Consider the following 23,168-nt stretch of genomic DNA (forward strand, 5'->3'; position numbering starts at 1 on the left):
AGGTCCTCATCTTTCTGTTTAGCCATCTGTTAATTAAGCTATCTGCTATATTTAGCCTCAGCAGTAATATCAGCTCCAAAGTGGGTGCGAGGAAGGATCAGTCAGCTGGAACGGCTGGCCACCCAGTCCACGCTGCAAAAGTATTAGAACGGTTGGATGTAAGAGGTTAGAAATTAACGCGTATGTCTTGAAAACCTAAACCCTTCCGCGGAGCGATATTGCTAAAATGTAAAAATATAACCTTTCAGGAAAACGGTGTGTTTTATATGCCAGTGTTCCAATATCAATATCTGTTTTAAGCAACTTAAGATTGAGGTTTGTCTCCAGCTGAACTTTATTATACAAACACAGTAAGAATAAAGAAAATTAGCCTGTGACATGGTTCTTGTAAAAGCTCACTTTGTTGGGTACACATGGAGGCACTAAAAAACTAATTCCAGAAAGTGTGCGTCTGTTTTTCCTTATTAAAAAACATTGTTTGCATCACAGCGGTCTGGGCTTTTAGGCGGATATTGTCTCTATTTTTTTTTTTTCTCCCAGTGCATGTAATGCAAAAACTGCATTAGGCAGAGAAAACACCAAAGCCTACTTTTTCACTAGTTAGCCTCGGATGCATACAATTGTTTAGAATTTTTTTAATACGTGATTTAATGTGGAAGAATAATGTCTGGAAAGAGGGATTGTGAACTTTCGGAAGTCACGCTTCATTGACAAAGCAAGTGTAAAGTCTACCGTGGCCCGCTGATGTGGGCGTATAGTTTGCTGCATAGTCAAAACCTGATTGAGTCCAAGGGTTACATTTTTTGTTAGCTTAAAAAAATGTTTTAACCAACACCTGGCACCGACCCAATCCCTTTGTGACGTGATGTGTTTAGCTTGATGCTGAGAATTCCTTTGGAAATGGGGATCTGGTGTTGGAATATGCGCCGTGCATTGAGGCGGGATTAAAGTGAATTGAGGGCGTTGGGGATTGGCACATGACCTTCTGAAGCAGAGCTCTACTTTTGGACCAGGCTTATTTTTAGATGCATCGATCAGCCGTTCCATGGCCGATGCACAGTTCTGCATTTGAGGGTTAACCGGAGAAATTCTCATTGCGATTATTTTTATTCCAAGGACTGCAAAGCATAAATGGGTAAAAATCTTCAGCATACGTCAGTCCTGAATACAACAGGAAGTGAAAGAGTCACAAGAATATCCCGATTTATGCACAAGAGCATTTATCTCTAACCTTTATTAGGATTTGCAGAAATGCATCAGTACTTCTGCAAAGTGGTATGATGTGAGCTCTTGGTATAAATGAATTTAGTAAAGGGGGAAATATTTGACATTGTTTACACTTACATTAAAAAACTGGCCAAATTATAGGTTTGCCTACTATATAAATGTTTCATTGATCTCCATTCTTTGTAGGCTTCAGGGGAACTTTATAATATACTGTAGATACACCAATAAATCAGAAATGATTGTGAATTCCCCTATGTTTTCTCTATCTTTCTTTTTCTTCTGCTCATTAAATTAATCAAAATTAAGACTTCCCACCATTTTTGCTCTATAAACACATCAAAGTGTAGCTTTTACTTTAATGCACAAATTTGATAAAAAAGAAAAAAAATGTTTGGGGAATCGAGCTTTGATACATATGTTTAGGATTATCTTTTATTTCCTTCTTTTTCATTGTTTTACTGCATTCAAATCAATTACCTCTATCAAAGAAATCTGCAGTACACTTTTTTTCAGACTCGGCAGTGAGATCAGACTTATGTACTACTAGCCAGGATTTGACACATCTGTACTCACTATATCTCTATTTCTAGGCTACATTTAGGTGAATGATGGATGATTATTCCATTTAAATTAAGATCTGGTTCAAACTACTGGTACTAATTATTTAGACATTGTTTAAAGAACAACAAGAACAATTATTTTTTTATCAAAATAAAATCTTGATGTAGTCGATACTGGAAAAATGAGTCATTCAGACATACTCGATAGCGTTCAAGTCACAATTTTAACTATATTTGCCCAAATTGTTGCCTTAATTTGCTGCAGGTTTTAAACTGCATCATGTCGAACATCCAGAGAAACGTAAAATTCTCTTTATCTGACCAACAGCGTTGTAAGGAGGTACTGATGAGGACTGCCACATGCTAGCAGCGCTAACGCTAAAAGCTAACATTATTGTTTTTACTTTCATTTTACTTTACTTTAGAATGATTCTTTAATTTTGTTCCTCTAATTTTAGAGGCAAATTGACAGATAAATAGCAAAAAAAGCTCAATATGAGCCAGTATAATATATTTTTCAGCATCTTTGTTGTTGTTTTTTTTATCAGATCCCCATCCAGGTAGTGGAGCACCCAGTTTCTGACAATTAATTTCAAGTGATAAAAAAAAAACAAAAAAAAAACGTGTTAGGCTCCTCCTTCCGCCATGCTTTGCACAAGCTCCTGCGTACGCTCGAGTTCACTTACACATAGCGCAGCTGCTCCATGGCCACAGGCAGACAGCCTGCTACATCAACTGCACCATGGGCAGCAAGAGCAAGATGGCGTGTAAGCAAGTTTTTTTTTTTTTGTACCAAGGCTATATCAGCGGTCTGTCAAAGAATATATGCTTTTTTTTTTTTTTTTCCTTATCCCGGTTTGTGAATAAAACAGAAATAGCGGCTGGCCAGGGAATTAAACTTAATGCTGATGAAGGCAAATCTACTAATTAGTACTTGATCACGCCATTTCTTTAGAGGATTGTATTGTGTGTTTTCGATGGGGTGTGGTGGGATATATATGCATGAGTGTGTTTTGGGACCTTGTCAGCGGACTGGGCCACAAGGGCCCCTGTGGTAATGTGTGTATTAAATGATTAGTGCGTTAGTTAGCATAACGGCCCTTCAGCACCATTTAATCACTCTCAGGGGTGGGCGTCCTCACAGGGGGTGGATGGAAGAGTTTTGTGGTGGTGGTGGGAAGTGTGGGAGGAGGAAGGGGGACTAAGGAGCGAAGCGCACGGTGCAGGAAACTGAGGAGACTAAACTCAGGAACTGCTGGTTGAATGAGTGAGTGGATGATCTGTGGAGAGGCTGCAGGGGGAGAGAAAAAAAAGAAGAAAAAAAGAGAGGGAGGGCAGGAATCCAACAGCAACATAATCCGGCAATTGCCACACAGTCAGCAAAGAGAGATACAATCGGTACAAGTCTTGAACGTGTTGTTAATGTCAGAATTGTACCCATCGTCTGGAACAAGGCCCGTGAATGGCTATTAATAACAATGCAAAATAAATGTGGTTAAAGGCGGGGCTGAGATCATCCTTGACGACGCTGTTTTAGATAATTGTTGCCGTTGTCATGTTACTCAGAGCGGAGGAGTCGTCTGGGGCTCACAGTTAATAATCGCTGAGAACTGCCTTGAATTTGCTGCCATTTGCTACACAGGTTTACACGGCCGACATAATTGTATTTTATGAACTGACAGGCTGGATGACTAAGATGTTACAGCCAGGAAGAGCAGATCCTGTAACAGTTTTTTTTTTATTTAATTTTTTTATTATTTTTGGGTGGAGAAAGGTGTTGCGGTGCTGTCCTCTGGGTGGCTTGTTAGATGGTCGTGCTGCTGTTTAAGTGTCTTGTGTATGTTTGCGGTGTCTGCTTTAATGATTTTGTTTTAACATTGATGGTGCTGTGCGCCAAACAAACTAGAGCAATAAATACAAATTTGTGTTTTTGGGTTACAGAAAGAACTAGATGCCACCGCCACACAGCTTGCCAACAGACAGGATGAGAGCGAGCAGTCAAGAAAGAAACTCATCGACCTGAGCCGCGAGTTCAAAAAGACGACGCCAGAGGTGAGACGGCTGAACCCACACTAATCTTTTATGCAGCCATACATGATAAATTTGTATGTCGTTGAAAGTTTTGTTGAGATAAGCAAGTCATATATGACGTCTGAGATTAGGATATTACATCAATCTAGTAAGAAAACCCTTCTGATACAGAAATGTGGGATTAAGGAAAATATGTTAGAACAAATCTGGGGGAAAAGTATACTTCAGAAAACCGACGCGCTAGGGAGGCAGCGCCTTTTGGATATTCCCAGAACCACTGGGGGAGTTTTATTGTAGATAGGCACAAAGCATTTCCCAAAGTAAGAACATTTTCTCACTGGCAACTCATTCTCCTGAAACTTTTTAATTTACATTGTCTGAGAGGTCAAAAACCAGGTCATTCCTATTGATTACGGACTGTCACAAAAACTTACAAACTTTGCTGGATGATAAATTACCCCATAAATGATTGTGATACTCAATGTTGTTTTGTTTTTTTTTTTTACACTATTTTCATGTAATGTATATTGCATTATCATTAAAAGTATGCCCTCTCACAGATCAATAAACTTTAATTTCTGGAGAACACTCTAGACATAGAATACACTTTAAATATCCAAAAATAAAAAAAATAAAAAACCAACATCGATGAATAAAACTGAAATATAAACCAAACGCCACCGAAGCCATAGATATAATCGATTATGAAGTCTCCCTAAACAAAATTGCCCTTCAAGAAATATATTACTCATTAGGCTCGGGCAGGTAAGACGAGTAAAGCTGTTAGTTGGGACATTTATAATTATCAAGCTCATTTTAGTTTATCGTGTGATTAATTGATGTTCTACCACAGCAGTGTTGGAGAGTGACGTTGGTAAATTGAGTTGTTTTTCAGCAATGCAATTATCAAGCATGAAACGATTACGCTTTATGACGCATGCAATTTCCCTTGAAAATTTACAGAAAGGTGTAACTAACATTTTAAAGCGATTTCGTCGAACTGTGCTTCCAGATTTCTTGCTCTTAAAGTGAGAAGAAACAAGGCCCTAAAATTTTGTTTCGACTGAAAGAGTAACTTTCTTTGTTTCTTTTTTTCCCCTGCAAACATGACAGTTAAAGTTAACACAAAATATAAGCTGTAAAGTGACACAACTGTATAATAATGCTGTAGAAATGACATGAATATTGAAAAGCTTAGCACTCTATATCCACAAAGCTCCCTCTAAAAGTTTGTGGTTTATGAAAATACACTACTTTCCTCCATTTACCCTGGTAAATTCATTGAAAACAATGACGGGCTATAATGGCGCCATCAAACTACCCTGGTTACTGGAAAGAGTCCCGCGGTTATAACAAGCCTTCGCATGGTGAATACCTTCTAGCATTTTGTTTCTGCCGTTACCCAGTTTAAATCCCCCCAGAGTTCACATTACCTGTTCATTTTTGTTTACACAGCAAGTGTTTAGTACTTTTTGTTTGCATTCACTAGACTCAAACCTGGTTATTAACTGCGACGCTTCATTGTCTACATTCAGATACATTCGGAAACATCTGTGGAAGCGGAGTAAACCATCTTATCAGAGCCGGTTGTAGAGACGTAAACTGTAAAATGACTTTATACGTGTTTTAGAATGTAACCACAGTGAAATGGTGATTTATGGCTGTAAAACATTGGGTTAAAATGCTGATTATAGCTCACTTTAAAAAAAAATCTTTGCTCCAAAAGCGAGAGTTTTACATAAATCTCTACTGGCAATATTGTTTTGCTTCTTAGTTGCACCTTTTTCCAAGAGATTTGGAATGACTTTACAAGAAGTTGTAAAGTTTAATCCATTTGACAGAATCACTGGTTGAAGTTTTCTTCCTGAAGTTTACGTTATTATTTCCACAACGGGAGCCTGTGTGTCTTCCACACACCGAGGTCGAACAAGACGTTGGTCCACACTCCTGAAATAGGAGCGACCCCCTTTCAGCATCGACAGATGCAATTTACATTAACAGCCCGTTTTTTTGGACCCCACACAAGAAACAGCCTGGGTGAAACGGGACGTTCTGGGGTGGGGAAAAAACCCCGTTCCGGGCCGCATGGTGGAAACGCACCTTGAGAGTTTGCCCGAGTGTGTCTCAGCATCTGCTTTGTTCATAAACGCTGCTGTGATTATTTACTGAAAAAAGCAAAGTGGGAGGAGAAGTCGGAGCAGAGAGATGCGGGCTCATCTCCCAAAAATAGTCCCTCCATTAGTTTCCCTGAAATCCTAAAGAGACAAAACAGAAACCCCCTCAGGAGTTTGTATTATCTGACCTAGTTTTTTATGTGAGCAGAAAGTGTGGTCCCTGAGAGAGTGTGTGTGTGAGAGAGAAAGAGAGAGAAAGACAAGAGAAGCAGGAGGGGTAAGGGAGAAAAAGAGTGTGACAACACTACTAAGTGGGATCAGGAGGGAATTCTGTCCTGTTCCTATGTTCCCATCGCTCCTCCTGGGAATATTTGTTTCATCTCTGTTACCAAGGCAACACATTTTAAACCTCGCAGTGAAAACAAAGTATTGTTGTGTTATTATTGGTAATGTCACCATGGTGAATTATTGATGGTGGCATGAATAATGGATGAATGGTGTAGACAGTGGATAGAAAATCGTCAGCTCTCGGCGGAGTTGACAGCAGGCCTATTATAGTTACCACAGGATGAGGATTGTGACGATTGACTCCAGCATGTAGCCTGTCCTGGTGGAGAGGAACTGTAGCTGCACTCCACATTCACCTCTGAAATAACCAGCAGCACCCAGGAGGCAGTAAGGCGGAAACAAATAAACTTGATTAATCGGCTATTGAAATAATCAGCTAATTTAGTAATCAATCAATCATTAGCTGGAGTATACAGACTCAAAAATAAATAGCCATTTGATAAAAAAAACAAAACAAAAAAAACATTCTGAGCAGCAATTAAGCCAAATGTGTACATTTTACATTTAACCCAGTTCAGATTTACTAAATGGATGCAAAAGGAAGAAAATTTTCATTTTCTTTAGAGATGCACGATACTGGATTTTTGGTCGATATCCAATATGCCGATATACTAAAACAAATTTTTCCAATAACCGATACCAATACAAATATTTTTTTTAACTACACCTACTTAGTGAAACTAAATCAATCAATCAATCAATCAAATTTTATTTGTATAGCACATTTCAGCAGCAAGGCATTTCAAAGTGCTTTACATAATTAAAATAAAAACAGAAATAATCAGTGAGAAAGAGAGAGATTAAAAATAAAAAAACAAAAAACATTACATCATTAAAACGTCGAAAAGAAAGAAGAAATTAAAAACATTAAAGACATAAAAACATGGAAGACATCAAAACCCGCACTCTAACCCTAATTTAGCCATAAGCAACCCTAAACAGGTGAGTTTTAAGTTGAGATTTAAAAGCACCCAGTGTTTCAGCTATTTTACAGTTTTCTGGAAGTTTGTTCCAAATCTGTGGTGCATAGAAACTGAATGCTGCTTCTCCTCGTCTGGTTCTGGGGATGCAGAGCAGACCAGAACCAGAAGATCTGAGGGGTCTAGACGGTTCGTATAGTAATAACAGATCTTTAAGGTATTGTGGTGCTAAACCGTTCAGTGATTTATAAACTAACATCAGTATATGGCTTTTTCTACTGTGGAATTAAAATACTGTATTATCTTTTGTCAGTTTAACCTGCTACAAAATGCAAATTATGCTAAAAATGAGGCTGAAATGATGTAACACTTTTAACTTGCATTATATTTCTCTCTAAGACAATGATTTGACACTAATTTGACGTGCTGTGCTGCAGGCATCATTGTCACTGGTTTGTCGTATAAAAATGACTTTTATATCGGTGAGTTATTTTAACGAAATGGGCGAAGTTCGACATTAAAGTTTACAGCTAATATCGGCCGATACGATACCATGACGATATCGTGCATCCCTAATTTTTTTATTTATGTAAAGAATTGTATTAAAACGGTTTGTGATGAGATAAAAAATCTGTAGGGTGTACCTCTTTTTAAAAAAAATCTGATTAATCGTCAGATCAATCAATTAATTGATTACCGAACCGATCGTTAGCTGCAGCCCTGCAGAGCACACAAAGGAGCACATAGGCAGATAGCCTCGATCACAGAACAGAACTCACACATTCATCAGTGTAACAAGGCTGTGATTTAGGAAGGCTCCTCTGGCGTCTGTGTGGCCCCTGGCATCTCCCTGGTATGTGGAGGAGGAATCCGAGCCAGGCCAGACGAGCGACGGGATTCATTACAGAGCTCTAACGGGCTCAATAGGAATCGGCACTAAAACTCTGCAAGTACCAAAGCGTCGGAGCCGCCCACCAAAACAGGCTGGTTTATAACATGTGATGGCCTGCGCTTGATTAAAAATCTTTGTGTTTGTGAAGTCTTTTTTTTTTCCATCTGCATGGCTCTGTGTGTGGTTGACCAGCCCATAGAGGGGGCTGTCAGGTCTCTGTGGTCCACAGCAGTCAACGGAGATCACAGTCACATCAGATCAAGACTGCATTAAGCGGAGAGGGAGTCCGTCTCTGATCCATTATTCAGCAACCAGGAGACCGGCCCACGTTGACTGTGTCTGGTCTGCCGAGCTGTACTCGGTGTGAACTGCACTCATGGTCTGCATAATAACACACACGCACACACACACACACACACGCGTGTGCGCGCTCACACAGCGGCGTTTCTAGCGTTTGGAAAGTAGTGCAAAGAAATACAGCGTGAAAACAAAGTTTTTATAATTCATTCGAACTGACACACAGATTTTTTTCGCCCCCCCTCCTAAAGACTACATCTCACTGTGCTTCCTAATTTGACTGAATTATTTATTTGGCTTTTTAATTTCCTTTCAGTTAATGTTGTGCTGCTAGTGTTTTTTTGGGGGGGAGGAGGGACGGAGAAGATGGGGATGATTGGAAAATGCCCCAAAGATTGCTGGCCAGAGGCAGTGGTAGTAAAAGAACACACACGCATGCACGGAGACGCACGCTTGCACACACACACACACACACACACACACACACACACACACACACACACACACACACACACACACACACACACGTTTGTGTTTAGCTGCAGGGCAGACAGACAGGGAATGGGAGTTCCATACTCCCTGGAGGATTCCTCAGGCTGGCCTGTCTGCTGTCTGCCGGCAGCTTACACACTAGCCATCCATCTCCTGCTGCCTGGGCCCCTCACTCCCCTTCCAAAATACACACACACACTCACACACTCGCAGATTGACCATGGTGTCTGTGTGCATTGTTATGTTATTTGGTCATAAATCTTTAGAAGTGGTGGGGGCTGGGGAACAGGGACTCCAGAGTGGACCGGAGGGGTTCAGAGCTTCACTGTCCAGCAGAGGTACATGGCTGCTGTATGCTGGGTTAGGTGAATGCGTTTATTTATTTTCCGCCCATGCGGGTCCTCCCATAAAGTTGAAAATTACAAAAGCACAAGTTTGAAAGATGAATGTTGAATTGTAAAAAGAAAAAAAAAAATTCCGTCTTTATTTTGAGGTGTATATTTGAAGAAAGTGTGCTGCATGTATTCGATGAAGAAATTTTCCATCTGTGGATCGAAGCATCCATTTTTACTAAGTTCAAGAAGTTTATCAGAGTTCATGTTGTTGAGTTGTTTATAGTCTGAAATTGGTGTATAAGTTTAAATTTAGTATTTGTGATTAGAGCTGGGAAAGCAAAAACTGTCCGGCTGATTGATAGGTCCAAGTAAGGAAATGAGAAAACATAGTTCATTTATTTCCTTCCACTTATGTCTGTTATAATTTTAAAAAATAAAATCCATTTTACATTGATTTACATTTCTTTATCACATCCTTTATATTTCACTTGCCAAAACATTAGTTTGACTTTTGCCAAAGTAGTTGAATGATTTGGTTTTTGAGTCGCAGACAAAACGTCAAATACGACAATTTTACAACTTTTTTTTCCTCCGCACTAGGGGCAGCCAACTTCTAAATGTTTTAGATTTGTCCGACACAGCTGAGTTCTTAGCAGAGTTATTGGCTTAATTTGTCATGAAGTTTTGCAGAGGTCTGGCTATAACCCCATCATTTGATTCACTCGTGTTGAACCAGGGGAATGTCTACAACAGTGTTTCTCAACCTTTTTTGGGCCAGCGCCCCCTTAGCATTTATCCTGATCCCTCACCGCCCCCCACCAAATAATTTGTAGGCTACTTTGCACTGACTATTATTTTATTATTAATATTACTATGACTATTGTAGATGTTTTGATTTTTATGCTTGTTTCTGTTTATCATCAAAAATAATTTCCCAGAGAACAAAAAAGCCATAGGAATAGAAATTATTTTCACAGGTGTCTAAAAAAAATGCAATGACTGAACATTCAACTTAAAATTGGTAACAGCAGCCAATCAGAGTGGAAAAAATATTTTTATTCTTTGCCATTTTCTAGTTGTTAAATATTCCACAAAATGACCAGATAAAAGATGAGCAACATGCCAGTTTAAACTTTGAACTATTTGCAAAACGACTGAGCTCTGCAACATTAAAACATGAATAGAATTGTAACTACATTAATCATAGTTCTTCTTCTCTTCAGTGTTTGTCAGTTTCTGCAACATTAAAACATGAATAGAATTGTAACTACATTAATCATAGTTCTTCTTCTCTTCAGTGTTTGTCAGTTTCTGGTGGTGCAGCTCGTGCTGCGTTCAGGAGAATGGGACAACAGAGTATCATCCATAAAATTTCACCCACATGGCATTTATTGTGCAATCCAGAGCTTTCAGTGGAAAAACAAAAGTTCCAGATCCTTTTAATGCCATACAAATATGAGACAGAAACATGGATTATATCTTTATATAGATCTGACTAATGAATTATCAGATTAATAGTTTTACTGGACAGAAATTACAAAGAACAAATTTGGTTCTTAATCGAAATCTAATGAGTCAAATTGAAAGTGTCATGGAGTCACTTAACAGCCTCATGACAATAACATTGACATGAAAAATAATATTGAAGAAATAAATATATCAAATCTAATTAAAAACATAAATAAGTGATAAGTTCTTTACTGTTATGGTCTGTAAGATATATTTATTCTCGGTATTATATATGGTCTCAACAAACCCATGGCATTTCAACAATATTATTTTACCTTTTATGTGGAAATAGTGTCTATTTATTCTTGCCATACAGTCCTCTGTATTAATTATTGCTCGAAAGGTCTTGCCATGCCAGTTTATTCCTCTGTATTTACTTTAGTTTCTTAGTTTATTCTTGCATTTTGTTCTTCTTTCATTTCCATTTAGTTTCCTTTGATTAGTATTATGCTCTCTTGGTTTATTGCTATGTCACTTTAGGTTCTTTCCTGTTGCTAGATTTATTTGATTGTTTATTGACCATCAGTAATCTTCACTCATCACCTGCTGCGATGCCTAATCGTCATGCGTTTCACATCATGTGTTGATTTTTCACTGTTCAGCGTCGGATTCTCTGTTTTTATGCCATAATTCACATCTAGTTTGTCGCTCCATTTTATGTCCCGCTTCTCCTGTTTCAGAGTTTTGCGCAATGTGCGGCTTTTTTTTTTTTTTACACTCTCTATGGTGCAGGGCGGTCGGGAAACGTATCGATGGGGAAAAGGCAGACTGACATAAACCTTTTAAAACAACGGAAACAATTGCGGTATTCCGATTATTGAAATTTAAAAGTGCTGTGGTACCGTTGTTCCATCGCACCCGTTTACTGGACCACTTACAACACCGGTGTTAACGCTATAAAATGAACGCTCTCTATGGTGGTATCACCCGTGGAGGGATTTCTTTATTTAAATGGGTTCTTTTTTCAGGGGGATACAAAGTCAGGGTATCGTCATTTTAGTAATTACATGCTTATAAGAGCGATTTTCTGTTAGCCTTCCATGGAAGCGAGCAGCCTTCAAACAGAAATAAAACACCTTTTAATATAAGTTGCTGCTTTGACATGATCACAGAACTGCCAAAACATATGTACAAAAATACCAGACAAAGTGAATCACAGCAACGTCATCAGCCGGTGTAACGCTGAACTGATGCGGTGAAGCTACCAGTAGCAGGAGCGGAGCTGTGCCAAAAGCTAACAAACACTGAAGAGAAGAGCTGCCATCGATACAGTTGCAGCCAAGCATGATTTAATGTTACACAATACAGTTTTACCAAGTTGCTCAAAGTCTAAACTGGTATTGTTATTCATATAAGGTGTAAAGTTTACCTTCGACCAAACGCCTCCCCAAAGAACGTTTGGGGGGACGTCCTTTGGGGGAACAGATACTGAGGACGCCCCCCGTCCTCTGAACCCGGGGGGGCAGTACCGCCCACTTTGAGAACCACTAGTCTACAACATGCACAGGAATTGAGAACAGGAACCCTTCCTCTCCACCCTCCTTACCTGTATATGCTTGTCCTGGGGGTCCGATCTCATTTAGGTCGAGGGTGGGGGGGAGTGAAAGTGGCACAAGATTTCTCTGGTACAGTGACTATTTCTGATCTGTCTTGTGAAGCAGTGAAGTATCTCAAAATCTTAAATGAGACTGATCAAACCGGACCTGGATGGTATGGGACAGTCGCTCTGTAGCTTGAATGTTCTGGGTTCGATTTCACGTTCCTCTTGCCACATGTCGATGTGCCACCGGGCAAGACACTTCACCCAAAATTGCCTACCGGGCTGTTATAAACGGTTATTTTAGTAATTGAGTGATCTGTCAATTATTCTGACAAATGATTAAGTAAATGAGTATTATAAATTGTCCTGTTCTACAGCAAGAGAAGTATGTGAAAGAGAAAAATGCTAGTAAAAAATCATTCAGTTCAGTTCCTTTTTAAATAAATGAAAATACTTTTTATTTCTAATCAATATTTTGCTGTCACTATTTTTTATCAGCAAGTAGATGTAATGTTAGTCAGAATGCATCTCCTTGACATGCGTAGCATGCCATATTCTGTACCATCACAGATTAAAGCTAGTGTTTTGCAAAGTGAGCAAAGAAAGTCACCACTAGGCAACCATGAGGGAGCTCGTTTCATGTAGTGGATGTTTCAAGTTGATTTGTTTGAGGACAGAGCATCCAGGACTTGGTATCGTAGAAAAACAATTCCGTTTTGCAGTACGTGCACCGAGCTGTGTCATCTTTTTTATTTAGTGTGAAATAATCCCACATAATCACACCTTTGACACTTTTTGTCTCTTTATTGGCGACGACGAGGGACACATTTCTGTCCCTCGCCATCTCCCTCCATAGCTGCTAATAGCCCTTAGCATTGTCAACGGCTCATTGGCGGAAGTGAGAGTGTTGCGCTACACAAATAATCATCCGGCTTTAACACAGCATGCTAAATGGTAAGACATAATTTAATGAAGCCTTGAGGCAAATAATTTGCTTAGAGGAATTTTAAAAATCAAGGTCCTTGAATCATTCATGAATCGTCACAGCCTTAATCGGCTTATGAATGTGTGCACATTTGTGGGTGCGTCTGGGTAAATGTGGCTCTAGTGTAAAGCACCACGAGTGATTGGTGTGACTTGAAAGTGAAAAGTGATGCATAAATTCAATCCATTGACCATTTAGGACTATGGAGGCTTTTCTCATACTCCTTAAGATTTAGGAAGCCTTAATTTTTAACCCAAAAAGTACTTTTTAAATGCTTTATTTGAATTGGCATTAGACAAGAAACACAACAAACTTGGACTGAAGGATTTAACGTTCCCCCATGCCCCAAAAAGTGTTTCCTCCTCCCCCCCCCACTCTCTTACACAGACTAGTTGAAAAACACGAACAGTTGTGTCTGGGAAATAGTAGAAGCTTTAACATTTCTAGGAATCCTGTAATTTGCTTCAGAAAAGCATAACTTCCAACTCTGTCATGTGAGCACTTGCTAAATAGAATCTGAAGATTGGGATTTGCATGCTGTAAGCAATTATTGCAGGGCTAATAGACTTTCCTGGAAGAGATGACAACCTCCTAACTGTAGATATTGATCTAAAAATAATTTTATGACTCTTAGTGGAATTTTAAAATAAAAGATTTACTTAAGTGTTCCAATATTTTGAAGCTAAATTAAACGGCGAAGCCGCTGTCATCCAAACCGGAGCCTGTTTAGGTAATCTCAAATGCACGCCGAAATGGGGGTTGTGGGGGGGGGGGCATAATCACAATCTGATGCAAATTTTGTAACAGCCATTTATGCTGGTGGTTTTGGGCGTGGGGCAACCCTGGGCTGGACAGGCGGGGTTAGAGGGTGCAGGTCATTACCCACGACGGGGGAATATTTGAATTGGCCCAGACAAACGGCTGATCCGACCCCTAATGAGGCAACAATGAAGCGGGGTCACAGACTCCTGACCTGTCCTAAGCCCCAGACAAACGGCCTGTCTGGACCGACTCGAGATTAGTCCAGCCCCAGACGCCGGTCACAGGTCAGCTCGGGATGCCTGCTATCCTGCACTCCCCACTTGGCATTTTGGCTGCAGGTTTTTGAAAAGGTGCAGATTGTCCTCTTCAAACAGCTGCTGTTGCCCTACTTAACGTCTTCATTAGCCGGTTTTGTGTTTGTGTTTGCATCCGTACACTGTGCAAATCAAATGTTTCTGCACATAATGTCCTATTCTGCTGAGCTTTTTACCGCACGCTCCAGTTCAGTCTGTCAGGATGCAGGCTTGGCTAACAGCATGGTGATTTGCATGTTCCCCTGATACATACAAGACTGGCTATCTAATCTGAAACTGCTGATTCGTACTAGAAAGTCATACCATACTGGACCTGAAGGATGAAATGCATTTGGTTTGTTGCAAGAGAAATGGAGAGTGGGAAAAAACCCTGGTGTGCCACTAAAACAATTTGCATTAACTGTAGGCCTGCTCCATGGCTCCTTTCGCCACTGAATCACACGCACTAGCGGTGCCTCTGGGTGGCCCAGGTGGTGCTGCACCTGTTCTTATGAGAAACACAGTCCGGTGAAGCACCTCAGGGTATAAAACCGGGCCTTTTCCCCCCACTCTGTTCATAACTCACACACTACAGTGGATTTATTGGCTGCAAGAAGAATGGCTGCCTCTTTGAATCTAGGATTTGATGTATTTCAGCGTTCTGTTGGATTTGGTTTGTGCTTCTTCAGTACATCCCAGCCTCCTTTTTAAATTTACAGACATCTTACTAACAGAGGCACCAATTAGAGATTCCGTGGGAACAGATTTTTGTTTTTGAAAATGAGATATTATTGTTTTCCATTCTCAAGAGAAATTGAAAAATAAACTGACTTTTTCATAAACGGCTCAAAGCTACAGAGCTGTCTCCCTCAGCCACTAAGTAAATCCATGAATACAGAGAAATCCTGCAGAAGTATCAGTAAATAAAACCCAACTAAAACCTGTCTAAAATCACTATTTATCTGTTTGCAGATATGAACATTTTTAAATATTTCACCAGACACTTTTTCCTCTACAAGATCCATTGAAAAATATTCTGTCTGAACATATTAGATTTAACAGAAAAATTTTAAAATGTTTTATTGTAGCTATAGCGAACATTAAGTGCTTGATCCTTATTTATAATGTGACCAGGGTGATGTCACACTGTGTGCGTGAAGAAACAATTGTCGTTGGACAGTTCTGATTTTGAACACATTTTCATTCATTTTCACAAACGATTATGGAAAAAAAAAAGAGCCAACATTTCAAACTCTGTAGCCTCTAATATTAATGAGATTAGTATGGTTAGCATAAATACAGTAGTTTGAGTGCATTCCTCATTAAGTAGACCTAACTACCTGCGTTATTTCCAAAGGTTTGCCAACCTGTCCTGTTACAGCATGTCCCATGACGGTCCCAGTTAGACTCTGAAAATAATCAAGTATAATAGCTTTGCTGTAATGTCTCTAGCTTCCTGTTATCTGTTGACATCCGACCCACTGTGGATACATGAAGAAAGCAGTTGACGTGTCTTTGTAGGATAAAGCTGGTTTCCTCTTTGCAGCGTCTTTCACCTTTTGATATTCTTCCCTTTTGAAGACAGTGAACTTTAAATACTTCCCTCAGTAACCACTTCCACACAGGGTCGTCGTGCGAGCTGGTAGCGGTAATGTGTGGTGTGTTCACTGACTGGCAAAAGATCAGATTTTATTTTTGTTCAGTTTCCTATCAGAGCTGATTTAGCTGAAAATCAGTCGGGAAATGTCTCGTTTTAATATTAAAATGTTAGCAGAGTTTCATTGTTTGCTAATCCCTCTGCATTTTATTTTGTAGGATTTACGGAAACAGGTTGCTCCTCTGCTGAAGAGCTTCCAAGGAGAGGTGAGTTTTGTTTTTAAAGTATGTTTAGAAATTTAAAGTAACCACCACTGTTCCATTTACAGTACTTAAAAACCGCTGTTGACAAACCATGTTTGACATTCTTCAGTGCCCTTTTCTTCCTCTTCTTCTCTGTCTTTCCTACATTGTCACTTCTTCTCTTCACCAACTGTTTTCTCTCTCTCTCTCGGCACTATCTCATTTCCCCCTTTTCCTCTCCTCCTTGGCTTTGCTCTCCTCTGCTCTTGATTTTCTGTCCTATTCATGAAGTTCTGTAGCCCGAGGGTGTGTTTAAATTGCATCCTGCAAAAAAAAAAAGTCACCACAAAATCCCTAGCTCTATCCAGTCACAACTCAGTGACTGCTATTTCCTCACACTTTGTTCCTCTGTATAATTCAGTGGTCTTTTGGTGAACTATAAACTAGCCTTCTCCTCCCCTCGTCGTGCCACATTTGGTTACATTCAGTTTAATGGTGAATTCACGAGGATCGATAAAAGTTGACTGAACTGTGCATGTGCTGCATTATGCTCTTAATATTGCCGTCCTCCATCATTTTGGCCTGATTCCATCTTGATTCCGTCTTGACTCCTCCTTTCTGGCAGCCACGCATTTCCAGTTCACTCCCTTATGTGAAAGTCCGAGGGTAGGAGTGGAGACGGCTGGTTAAGACTGGGGCTTTATTCAGGGTCGGAGTGGGTGGGTGCACGCTGACGCACACACACGAGGACACACACACACACACACACACACACACACACACACACACACACACACACACACACATGCAGTCGAGCAAAAATCATCTGAATAGATAGTGACAAGGTCTGTTTTACTACTGGCCATGGAATATTACAGTTTAACACTGGGTTAGTTTCCATATTCTTGTGTTAAAACAACAAACACAGCCGGCGGTTGTGTAAAAATACAGTAATTTATCGTGGTTCCACCGCGTTCTGCTGATGATCCACAATCTATTTAGAGAATAGAAACAGCCAGCAGTATAATTGGGGCTTTGTCAGCTGTTTCCACCATCTTTATGTTGACACACCTCGATGGCGTGCACACCAGGACACGCCGAGACGCGCAGTGGGTGGCCGCGGAACTGAGAGACATTATCTTATGATTATTGAGATAATACTGTACACCAGCGCCAGTCTCGGAGCACCCCATCAATCAGGCGACTATTCTGTGCGCTTGCGTGCCACAACTCGAGTCGTTTTCGGAGTGTGTAATTTTAGACCCGTCTTTGTTTGCTTAGCCCTCAAACCCTTTGATCAGAAACAAGACGGCACCAAAAAACAGAAGGGGTGTGGGGGGTCGTCTTGGAGTCTCTCAGTAACCCATCCCAAAGCTCCCCTCTACCTCCCCCCCCACCCTGCTCCAACAAACTTTAATCATTACTAAGTGACTGTGGAGCTTTGACAGAGCAATAAAAAGTTTTAGCGCAAGGAACTCTGAGGGTCTGACACTTTTAATCTTTGTCATTGAAAGGTGGATGCCCTCGGGTCATAATTATTACCAATAACAGTACGGCTTCCACAAGGCCCTAGTTTGGTAAACGGGTTCTGTGTGTGTGTGTTGTGTGTATTGCATGCTTAGTGTTTCTTGTTGGTCCATCGATCAGATAAGCTTTTCCATTATCCAACGCTTCAGTCTCTGCTTCCCATAGCCTCCCCTTATCAGACTCCACTGGGGCCACACTCGCGCACACGCACAAACACTCGGACACACACACACACACACACACACACACACACACACACACANATAACTGACTATCCTCGTCATCTATTTATGCAAAGTTAGTCATCCTCACAACTCCACACACACATTTGTTTCTCCATTGACTTCCATTCATTTCTACTTGTAGCTAAAACCTAACCATTACCAGTACATACTTAACCCTAAAGCTAACATAGACTCCATTCACACCTTAGTCCTAAACCTGACCTCTAACCCTGAAACAGCATTTAGGGGATGGAAGGAGTCACTCAACACAGTCTTAGGAAAAGTACAAATCACAAGACCACACGCACACACACACACACACACACACACACACACACACACACACACAGGTCAGCCCGATGCCCTTCACACACTACGGGTTAGATAGGGGAGCAAGGCGGTGCTGAGTGATGGTGCCACAAGCTGCTGACGTACGTATGTATGTGTTTGTGTGTGGATTTGTCAGGGATACCTTCTGCCATTGTAAGCACTTCTCATTGGTAACCCACCGATACTGGCGAGGTATCATTTGTGTCACTTGGTTTGCGTCTGTCTGTCTGTGTGTGTCTGTGTGGGATGGGGGCAGGGGAGCGTGTAACAGCAGATGTCATCGGGATTGGTTGAGCGAGCCGCAGTTTGGAACAGCAGGGCTGTATTTGCAAATCCTGGGTGGTCTTCTAATGGCTCTGGTCCTGCAGTTAACCTGCTTTTAACTGTAGGGTGTGTCCTACATTAAACGTCTATTTCCTGCCTCCCATGTTGCGCTATATAAAGCTGCTGTACCACTGACCTTGGCCCAGTCATTGTACAGTCATGCAGCTGGTTTCCTTCACTGCCATCAGCCCATCTTTTTTTTTTTTTTTTTTTTTTTGTGTGTGTGCCGTCTTTATTATCGACAGTGTTGATGGTTCTCAGAATCTCTGATCGCATGTTATTACAAACACATGCACACAAGTTCAACATTGTTGTGTAAGCGGTCTTAACATCAGTAATCTTCCATTAGTAGCTGAGTATCTTCAATCACACACGGTCACACAGCATTCGAGAAGGGTACAGGGCATGATGCGGCATGTTGTGGGAACGGGATTTATCATTGGAGTTTAGGCAGTTATGAGAGTTTCACGGTGTCTACGCAAAAAAAACAAAATGTAAACCATACATGATCTTTCACTGTGAAGTACATGTTTAGAGGGGCCTTTTCTTTTTAAATGCAGGATTCCTGCAAATAAAGTTTTTAAAAAAGTGTGGCTTTGTAAAAAATGCTGTTTTTGCATTGTAGATTTTTGGGTAATGTCAAAGGGGGAGTAAGAATTGAAGGTGGATGGCAGAAATTGGAGATGGTCGATAGAACGGCAATAACATTTATGTTAGTCTTTTTGAACGTATTGGTCTGATAATTAAAACTAGGCTGGTATTAATAGTTAATATTTATTTCTATCTTGTTCCATTTGTGGTTTGGAAGGAGGGTTAAAGTTAGCATTGTGGCTTTTTAAAATGCATTTATTTTTTTCACAGTGTCGGGGAAATATAGATATTGCAAATAGCTTGACCTTGTATAGGGCTTTATCAAGTCTAGAGGACAGCAAAATGTTTTATGCCACATTTATTCACACACCAATGGTGGTAAGCTACATTGTAGCCACAGCTATTTTGAGACAATTTGACAAAAGCGAGGCTGCCATGCATCAGTGCCACCAAACCCTCTGACTACCATCAGCGGGCGGAGAGCATGAAGCTCAAAGACACAATTAAGACAGACAGAGTGGAGTTGGAATTTTTCAACCCATCGATTTTAGGATGAACTCACACCCCCGTTGCCCCAATATCCTAAATATTGGGCATTGGCCATTGCAGCAATATTAATATTGGATATTGATATTGGCCCAAATTTTTATATGAAGCAATCTGCTCATATAGGCTCAACAAGTTGTAAAGGGCCAACGCAGCAGGCAAAGTAAATTGCATAAACAGAATGAAGGTCTTTGATTTGTGACCTTTGCTTAACTGGATCGTGTTCTTGGCTCAAAATGTTTACTTGTTCTTGTGACCTAATCAGTTCCTCTGATCGCATCATTATTCTCTCTACCAGATGACTGTTCTTGGCAGTTGTAGCAGATAATGCAGCATTTGTCTAACTCTATATATAGTTGGTTCATGGAAAATAAGTTAATTTCAGTCTACTCTATCTAGTGTGTGGAGTTTCAAATATTTCGGAAACCTTAGCTGTGTTTGCAACTTATGTCTTGAAATTTTTAAGGGATACAAATATACAACTAAGCAATAAGCTGAAATGGTTTTAAACAATGTCTGGCCAGAACGTTCAAAACATTAAAAAAAATAAGTATATAAAATTATTTTAAATATATAAAAAAAATATATATATATATATATATATATTCAGGCTCTCCTGCTAAAATAATGTGTACAACATCTATGACTTTTATTGTATTTTAATGTTGACTAGATTAAAACTGTATGATCTGTAATGTCTGCATCATTAAGTCTTAAATTCATATAAAATTAAGGTCTTAAACATCTTTAAATGCTTAAAAAAATTTAAGTTGGTCTTAAAGGCGTTAATCTCAAGTCTTAAATTTAGTCATGAAGGGACTATTTAACTTCTTACGGATGTTTTTTTCTGGTGGGACTTTTCTGTCAGGTAAAAGTTTCACTCATTGCATTCTTGGACTCAAGGTGGTTAAGGCTACTGAAAACGAGCTATTAAACTTGCTAGCAAGCTAGCCAGTAAGCCATTAGCAGCTAGCAAATGGCTAGCTAGCACATGCCATGTGAGAAGCACAAAGCTGCTACCAAAAGCCACAAAATGACCACAGAAATTTTACAGTTTTGGTCCTCTGCATTTCTTTTGTCTGTCGTAATATAGGTCTTAAATTTTATTCACAATGGTCTTTAAAACGGTCTTTAAAAATCTTAAATTTGAGTTGGTTAAACCTGCATAAACCCTGGGATCAATACACACTAAATTCATCAGTGCTCCTGTTCTGCTGGTTAATTAATTGGGCTGTTTGCTTGGATAAAGCCTGCAAATCGCTGATTAAACAGACATGCAGCTCCTAGCTTACAGCTAGGTCATAAAACAGTGCTTTGTTAGTATCAGTGACGGCTGGCGCTCCTTTTGTTCCACGCTATGATGACCGTGCAAGTTTTTCACGAATGGAAAGATTTCCAAATTGTTTAGTTTGCCTTTCCTGTGCGGAAGCCATTTTTCCACCAGCTGACTAGCAGTGTGCAGCAATCGCTGACTTGCTCTGGGCTCTTTAAGACTCCTGTCGCCCCAGAACTCTCTCTGGCGGCTCATTAAAACCACTGTATACTGCTGGAACGATACAACGGAAAATTTTACCCATTTAAATTTACCTCCATGTACCTCGATACCGGTAACCGGCCCGCTTCTAAAAGAGTTGTTTTTGCTTCCATGTGAGAGAGTAGAAAGTTCTGTGACAGAGAAACATGTGTGAGACTGATGCCGAAAATCATTGAGGGAGAAAAGGAAGGGGGAGGAGGGGAATGAGTCGGAGAACATGGAAGTGACAAGAGATAGACTGAGAGAAAGCCAGATATAAAAAGACTTGGGGGAAAGAAGGAGGGGTGCTGGCACCAGCCTACTTGGGGCCAGATGTTTTGTGGCTAAAAAACTACAGATGAATCAAAGCCATGTGAGGAGATTTATTAGGTTCCCATAGGAGCCGAGGCAGTGTTACATGTAGCCTGTTCTGTTTACAGTGGCAAGAACCCCTTAAACCACCCATCAACTACACTACTGGTTTGGCTGGGAATGTGAAGACTTTATATTTGGACTTGCGCAGGCTTTTGTCTCCATTCCTTTTCAGTTCGTGAACGTGCTGGAGGAGCTGGAAGAGAAACACATGGGCTGTTTAGTCTGAGCGCGGCAGCCAGCGTAGTCAGCTGTAGCTCTGCCCAGTACAGTAGCACCATCTGAATGTCTTTATTTGGCATCTGTTTCCCTCAATTTAGACAAGATTTCAGATGCGTTCTCGACTACCACGTCTGATTCTCATATGGACGCGTGGCACCGTCTGTAGCAGAGCCTCGCTGCTTCCTGCTGCCGCGCTGAAAACGCTCCAGAAGTTCCACAGCTTGATTTTTGGTAGTAATTTCTTATGGATCTGTCCTAATCCCGTCCATTTCGATATTATTGGTGATGGAATGCATGCCGTGCTCTCTTGTGTTAATGGCTACATCAGTAATGGATCCACACTGTATTGCTGCTAAGAGCTGACTGAATAATCTGCCCCTGCTGTGGCTGGAAAGACTGAGCCAGCTGTTTAATGATGTCAGCGTGCTGGAGGGGGGAGACAAACACACACCGTTTTACACGCACACACACACACAGGCTAACAAACGGACTTGGGCACACTCACTCGAGGACAGAGCGACGCAGACGCGCACTCGCGCACGGCAAACGAAAAGCATCCGTCAGCAGCTGAACAGCTGAACTGGCTTCACGGGGAAGGAAACGCCGTCGTTGAGACGGCCGCCATCGCAGGCAGCATACCAAAGTATAGTGAGAAAAGACGGATATGCAGGCTCCTCTTACTGTGAATTTAATGGGCCTTCTTCTTGGGTCAGTAGATCCGACTCTCAGATTTGTGGTGATAATTAACCGTTCCTTTTTGCTTTTCGTCTTTGCAGATCGACGCCTTGAGTAAAAGGAGTAAAGAAGCAGAGGCCGCCTTCTTGAACGTGTACAAGAAAATAATTGATGTCCCAGGTAAGGATAGTTTCCCTGTCTGTGTTTGTGTAAAATTTCTGTTGGGATACATCAAGTCAGAACTGGAGTTTGAAACCCACATCCACCCAGACGGCCACTAAAAGAGACGAAGGGAAAAACTAAAGCTCCTCCTCTCCAGACATGACGCGGTGGCGCAAAGGCTTGAATTCAAATGCAAAAGTTCCACCATATTTAATATACCAAATTGTCTTTACTTGTAACAGAAAGTGAACATTTCAATATACCTTTAGTCAAAAACTTGTATATTGAATTAAGTATAACACTTTAAGATTTAGCATTATTGAACAAATTTCATTAAAAAAATGTAGGATATATATATATTTTTTATTTAGTTATTCAATATTGGTTACCGGCCTAACAGGCTGATACTTGCTGGTTAGTAAGGCTATCTGCTTAACAGACATGATGACATTGTCTGCTACTTTAAGATTTAAAGTAATATCTATAACAAGAATGATTGCTGACATTTTAATTCCACACCCATAACTCTGTTTTTCAT

The 23,168-nt window shown here is 40.4% G+C and overlaps 1 protein-coding gene across 2 annotated transcripts in view; it reads left to right on the forward strand.

Moving 5' to 3' along the window:
- cux1b (cut-like homeobox 1b) overlaps positions 1–23,168 on the forward strand; it is an 82,394-nt gene that overhangs the window by 19,793 nt on the left and 39,433 nt on the right. For both annotated transcript variants that reach the window (XM_008425798.2, XM_008425799.2), the window contains exons 2-4: positions 3,729–3,839; positions 16,121–16,168; positions 22,570–22,648. In XM_008425798.2, coding sequence (XP_008424020.1) covers positions 3,729–3,839; positions 16,121–16,168; positions 22,570–22,648 — 238 coding nt within the window. The remainder of the gene's footprint in view (positions 1–3,728; positions 3,840–16,120; positions 16,169–22,569; positions 22,649–23,168) is intronic.

This window comes from Poecilia reticulata, linkage group LG13 (genome assembly GCF_000633615.1).
Source record: "Poecilia reticulata strain Guanapo linkage group LG13, Guppy_female_1.0+MT, whole genome shotgun sequence".
Lineage (NCBI taxonomy): Eukaryota > Metazoa > Chordata > Actinopteri > Cyprinodontiformes > Poeciliidae > Poecilia > Poecilia reticulata.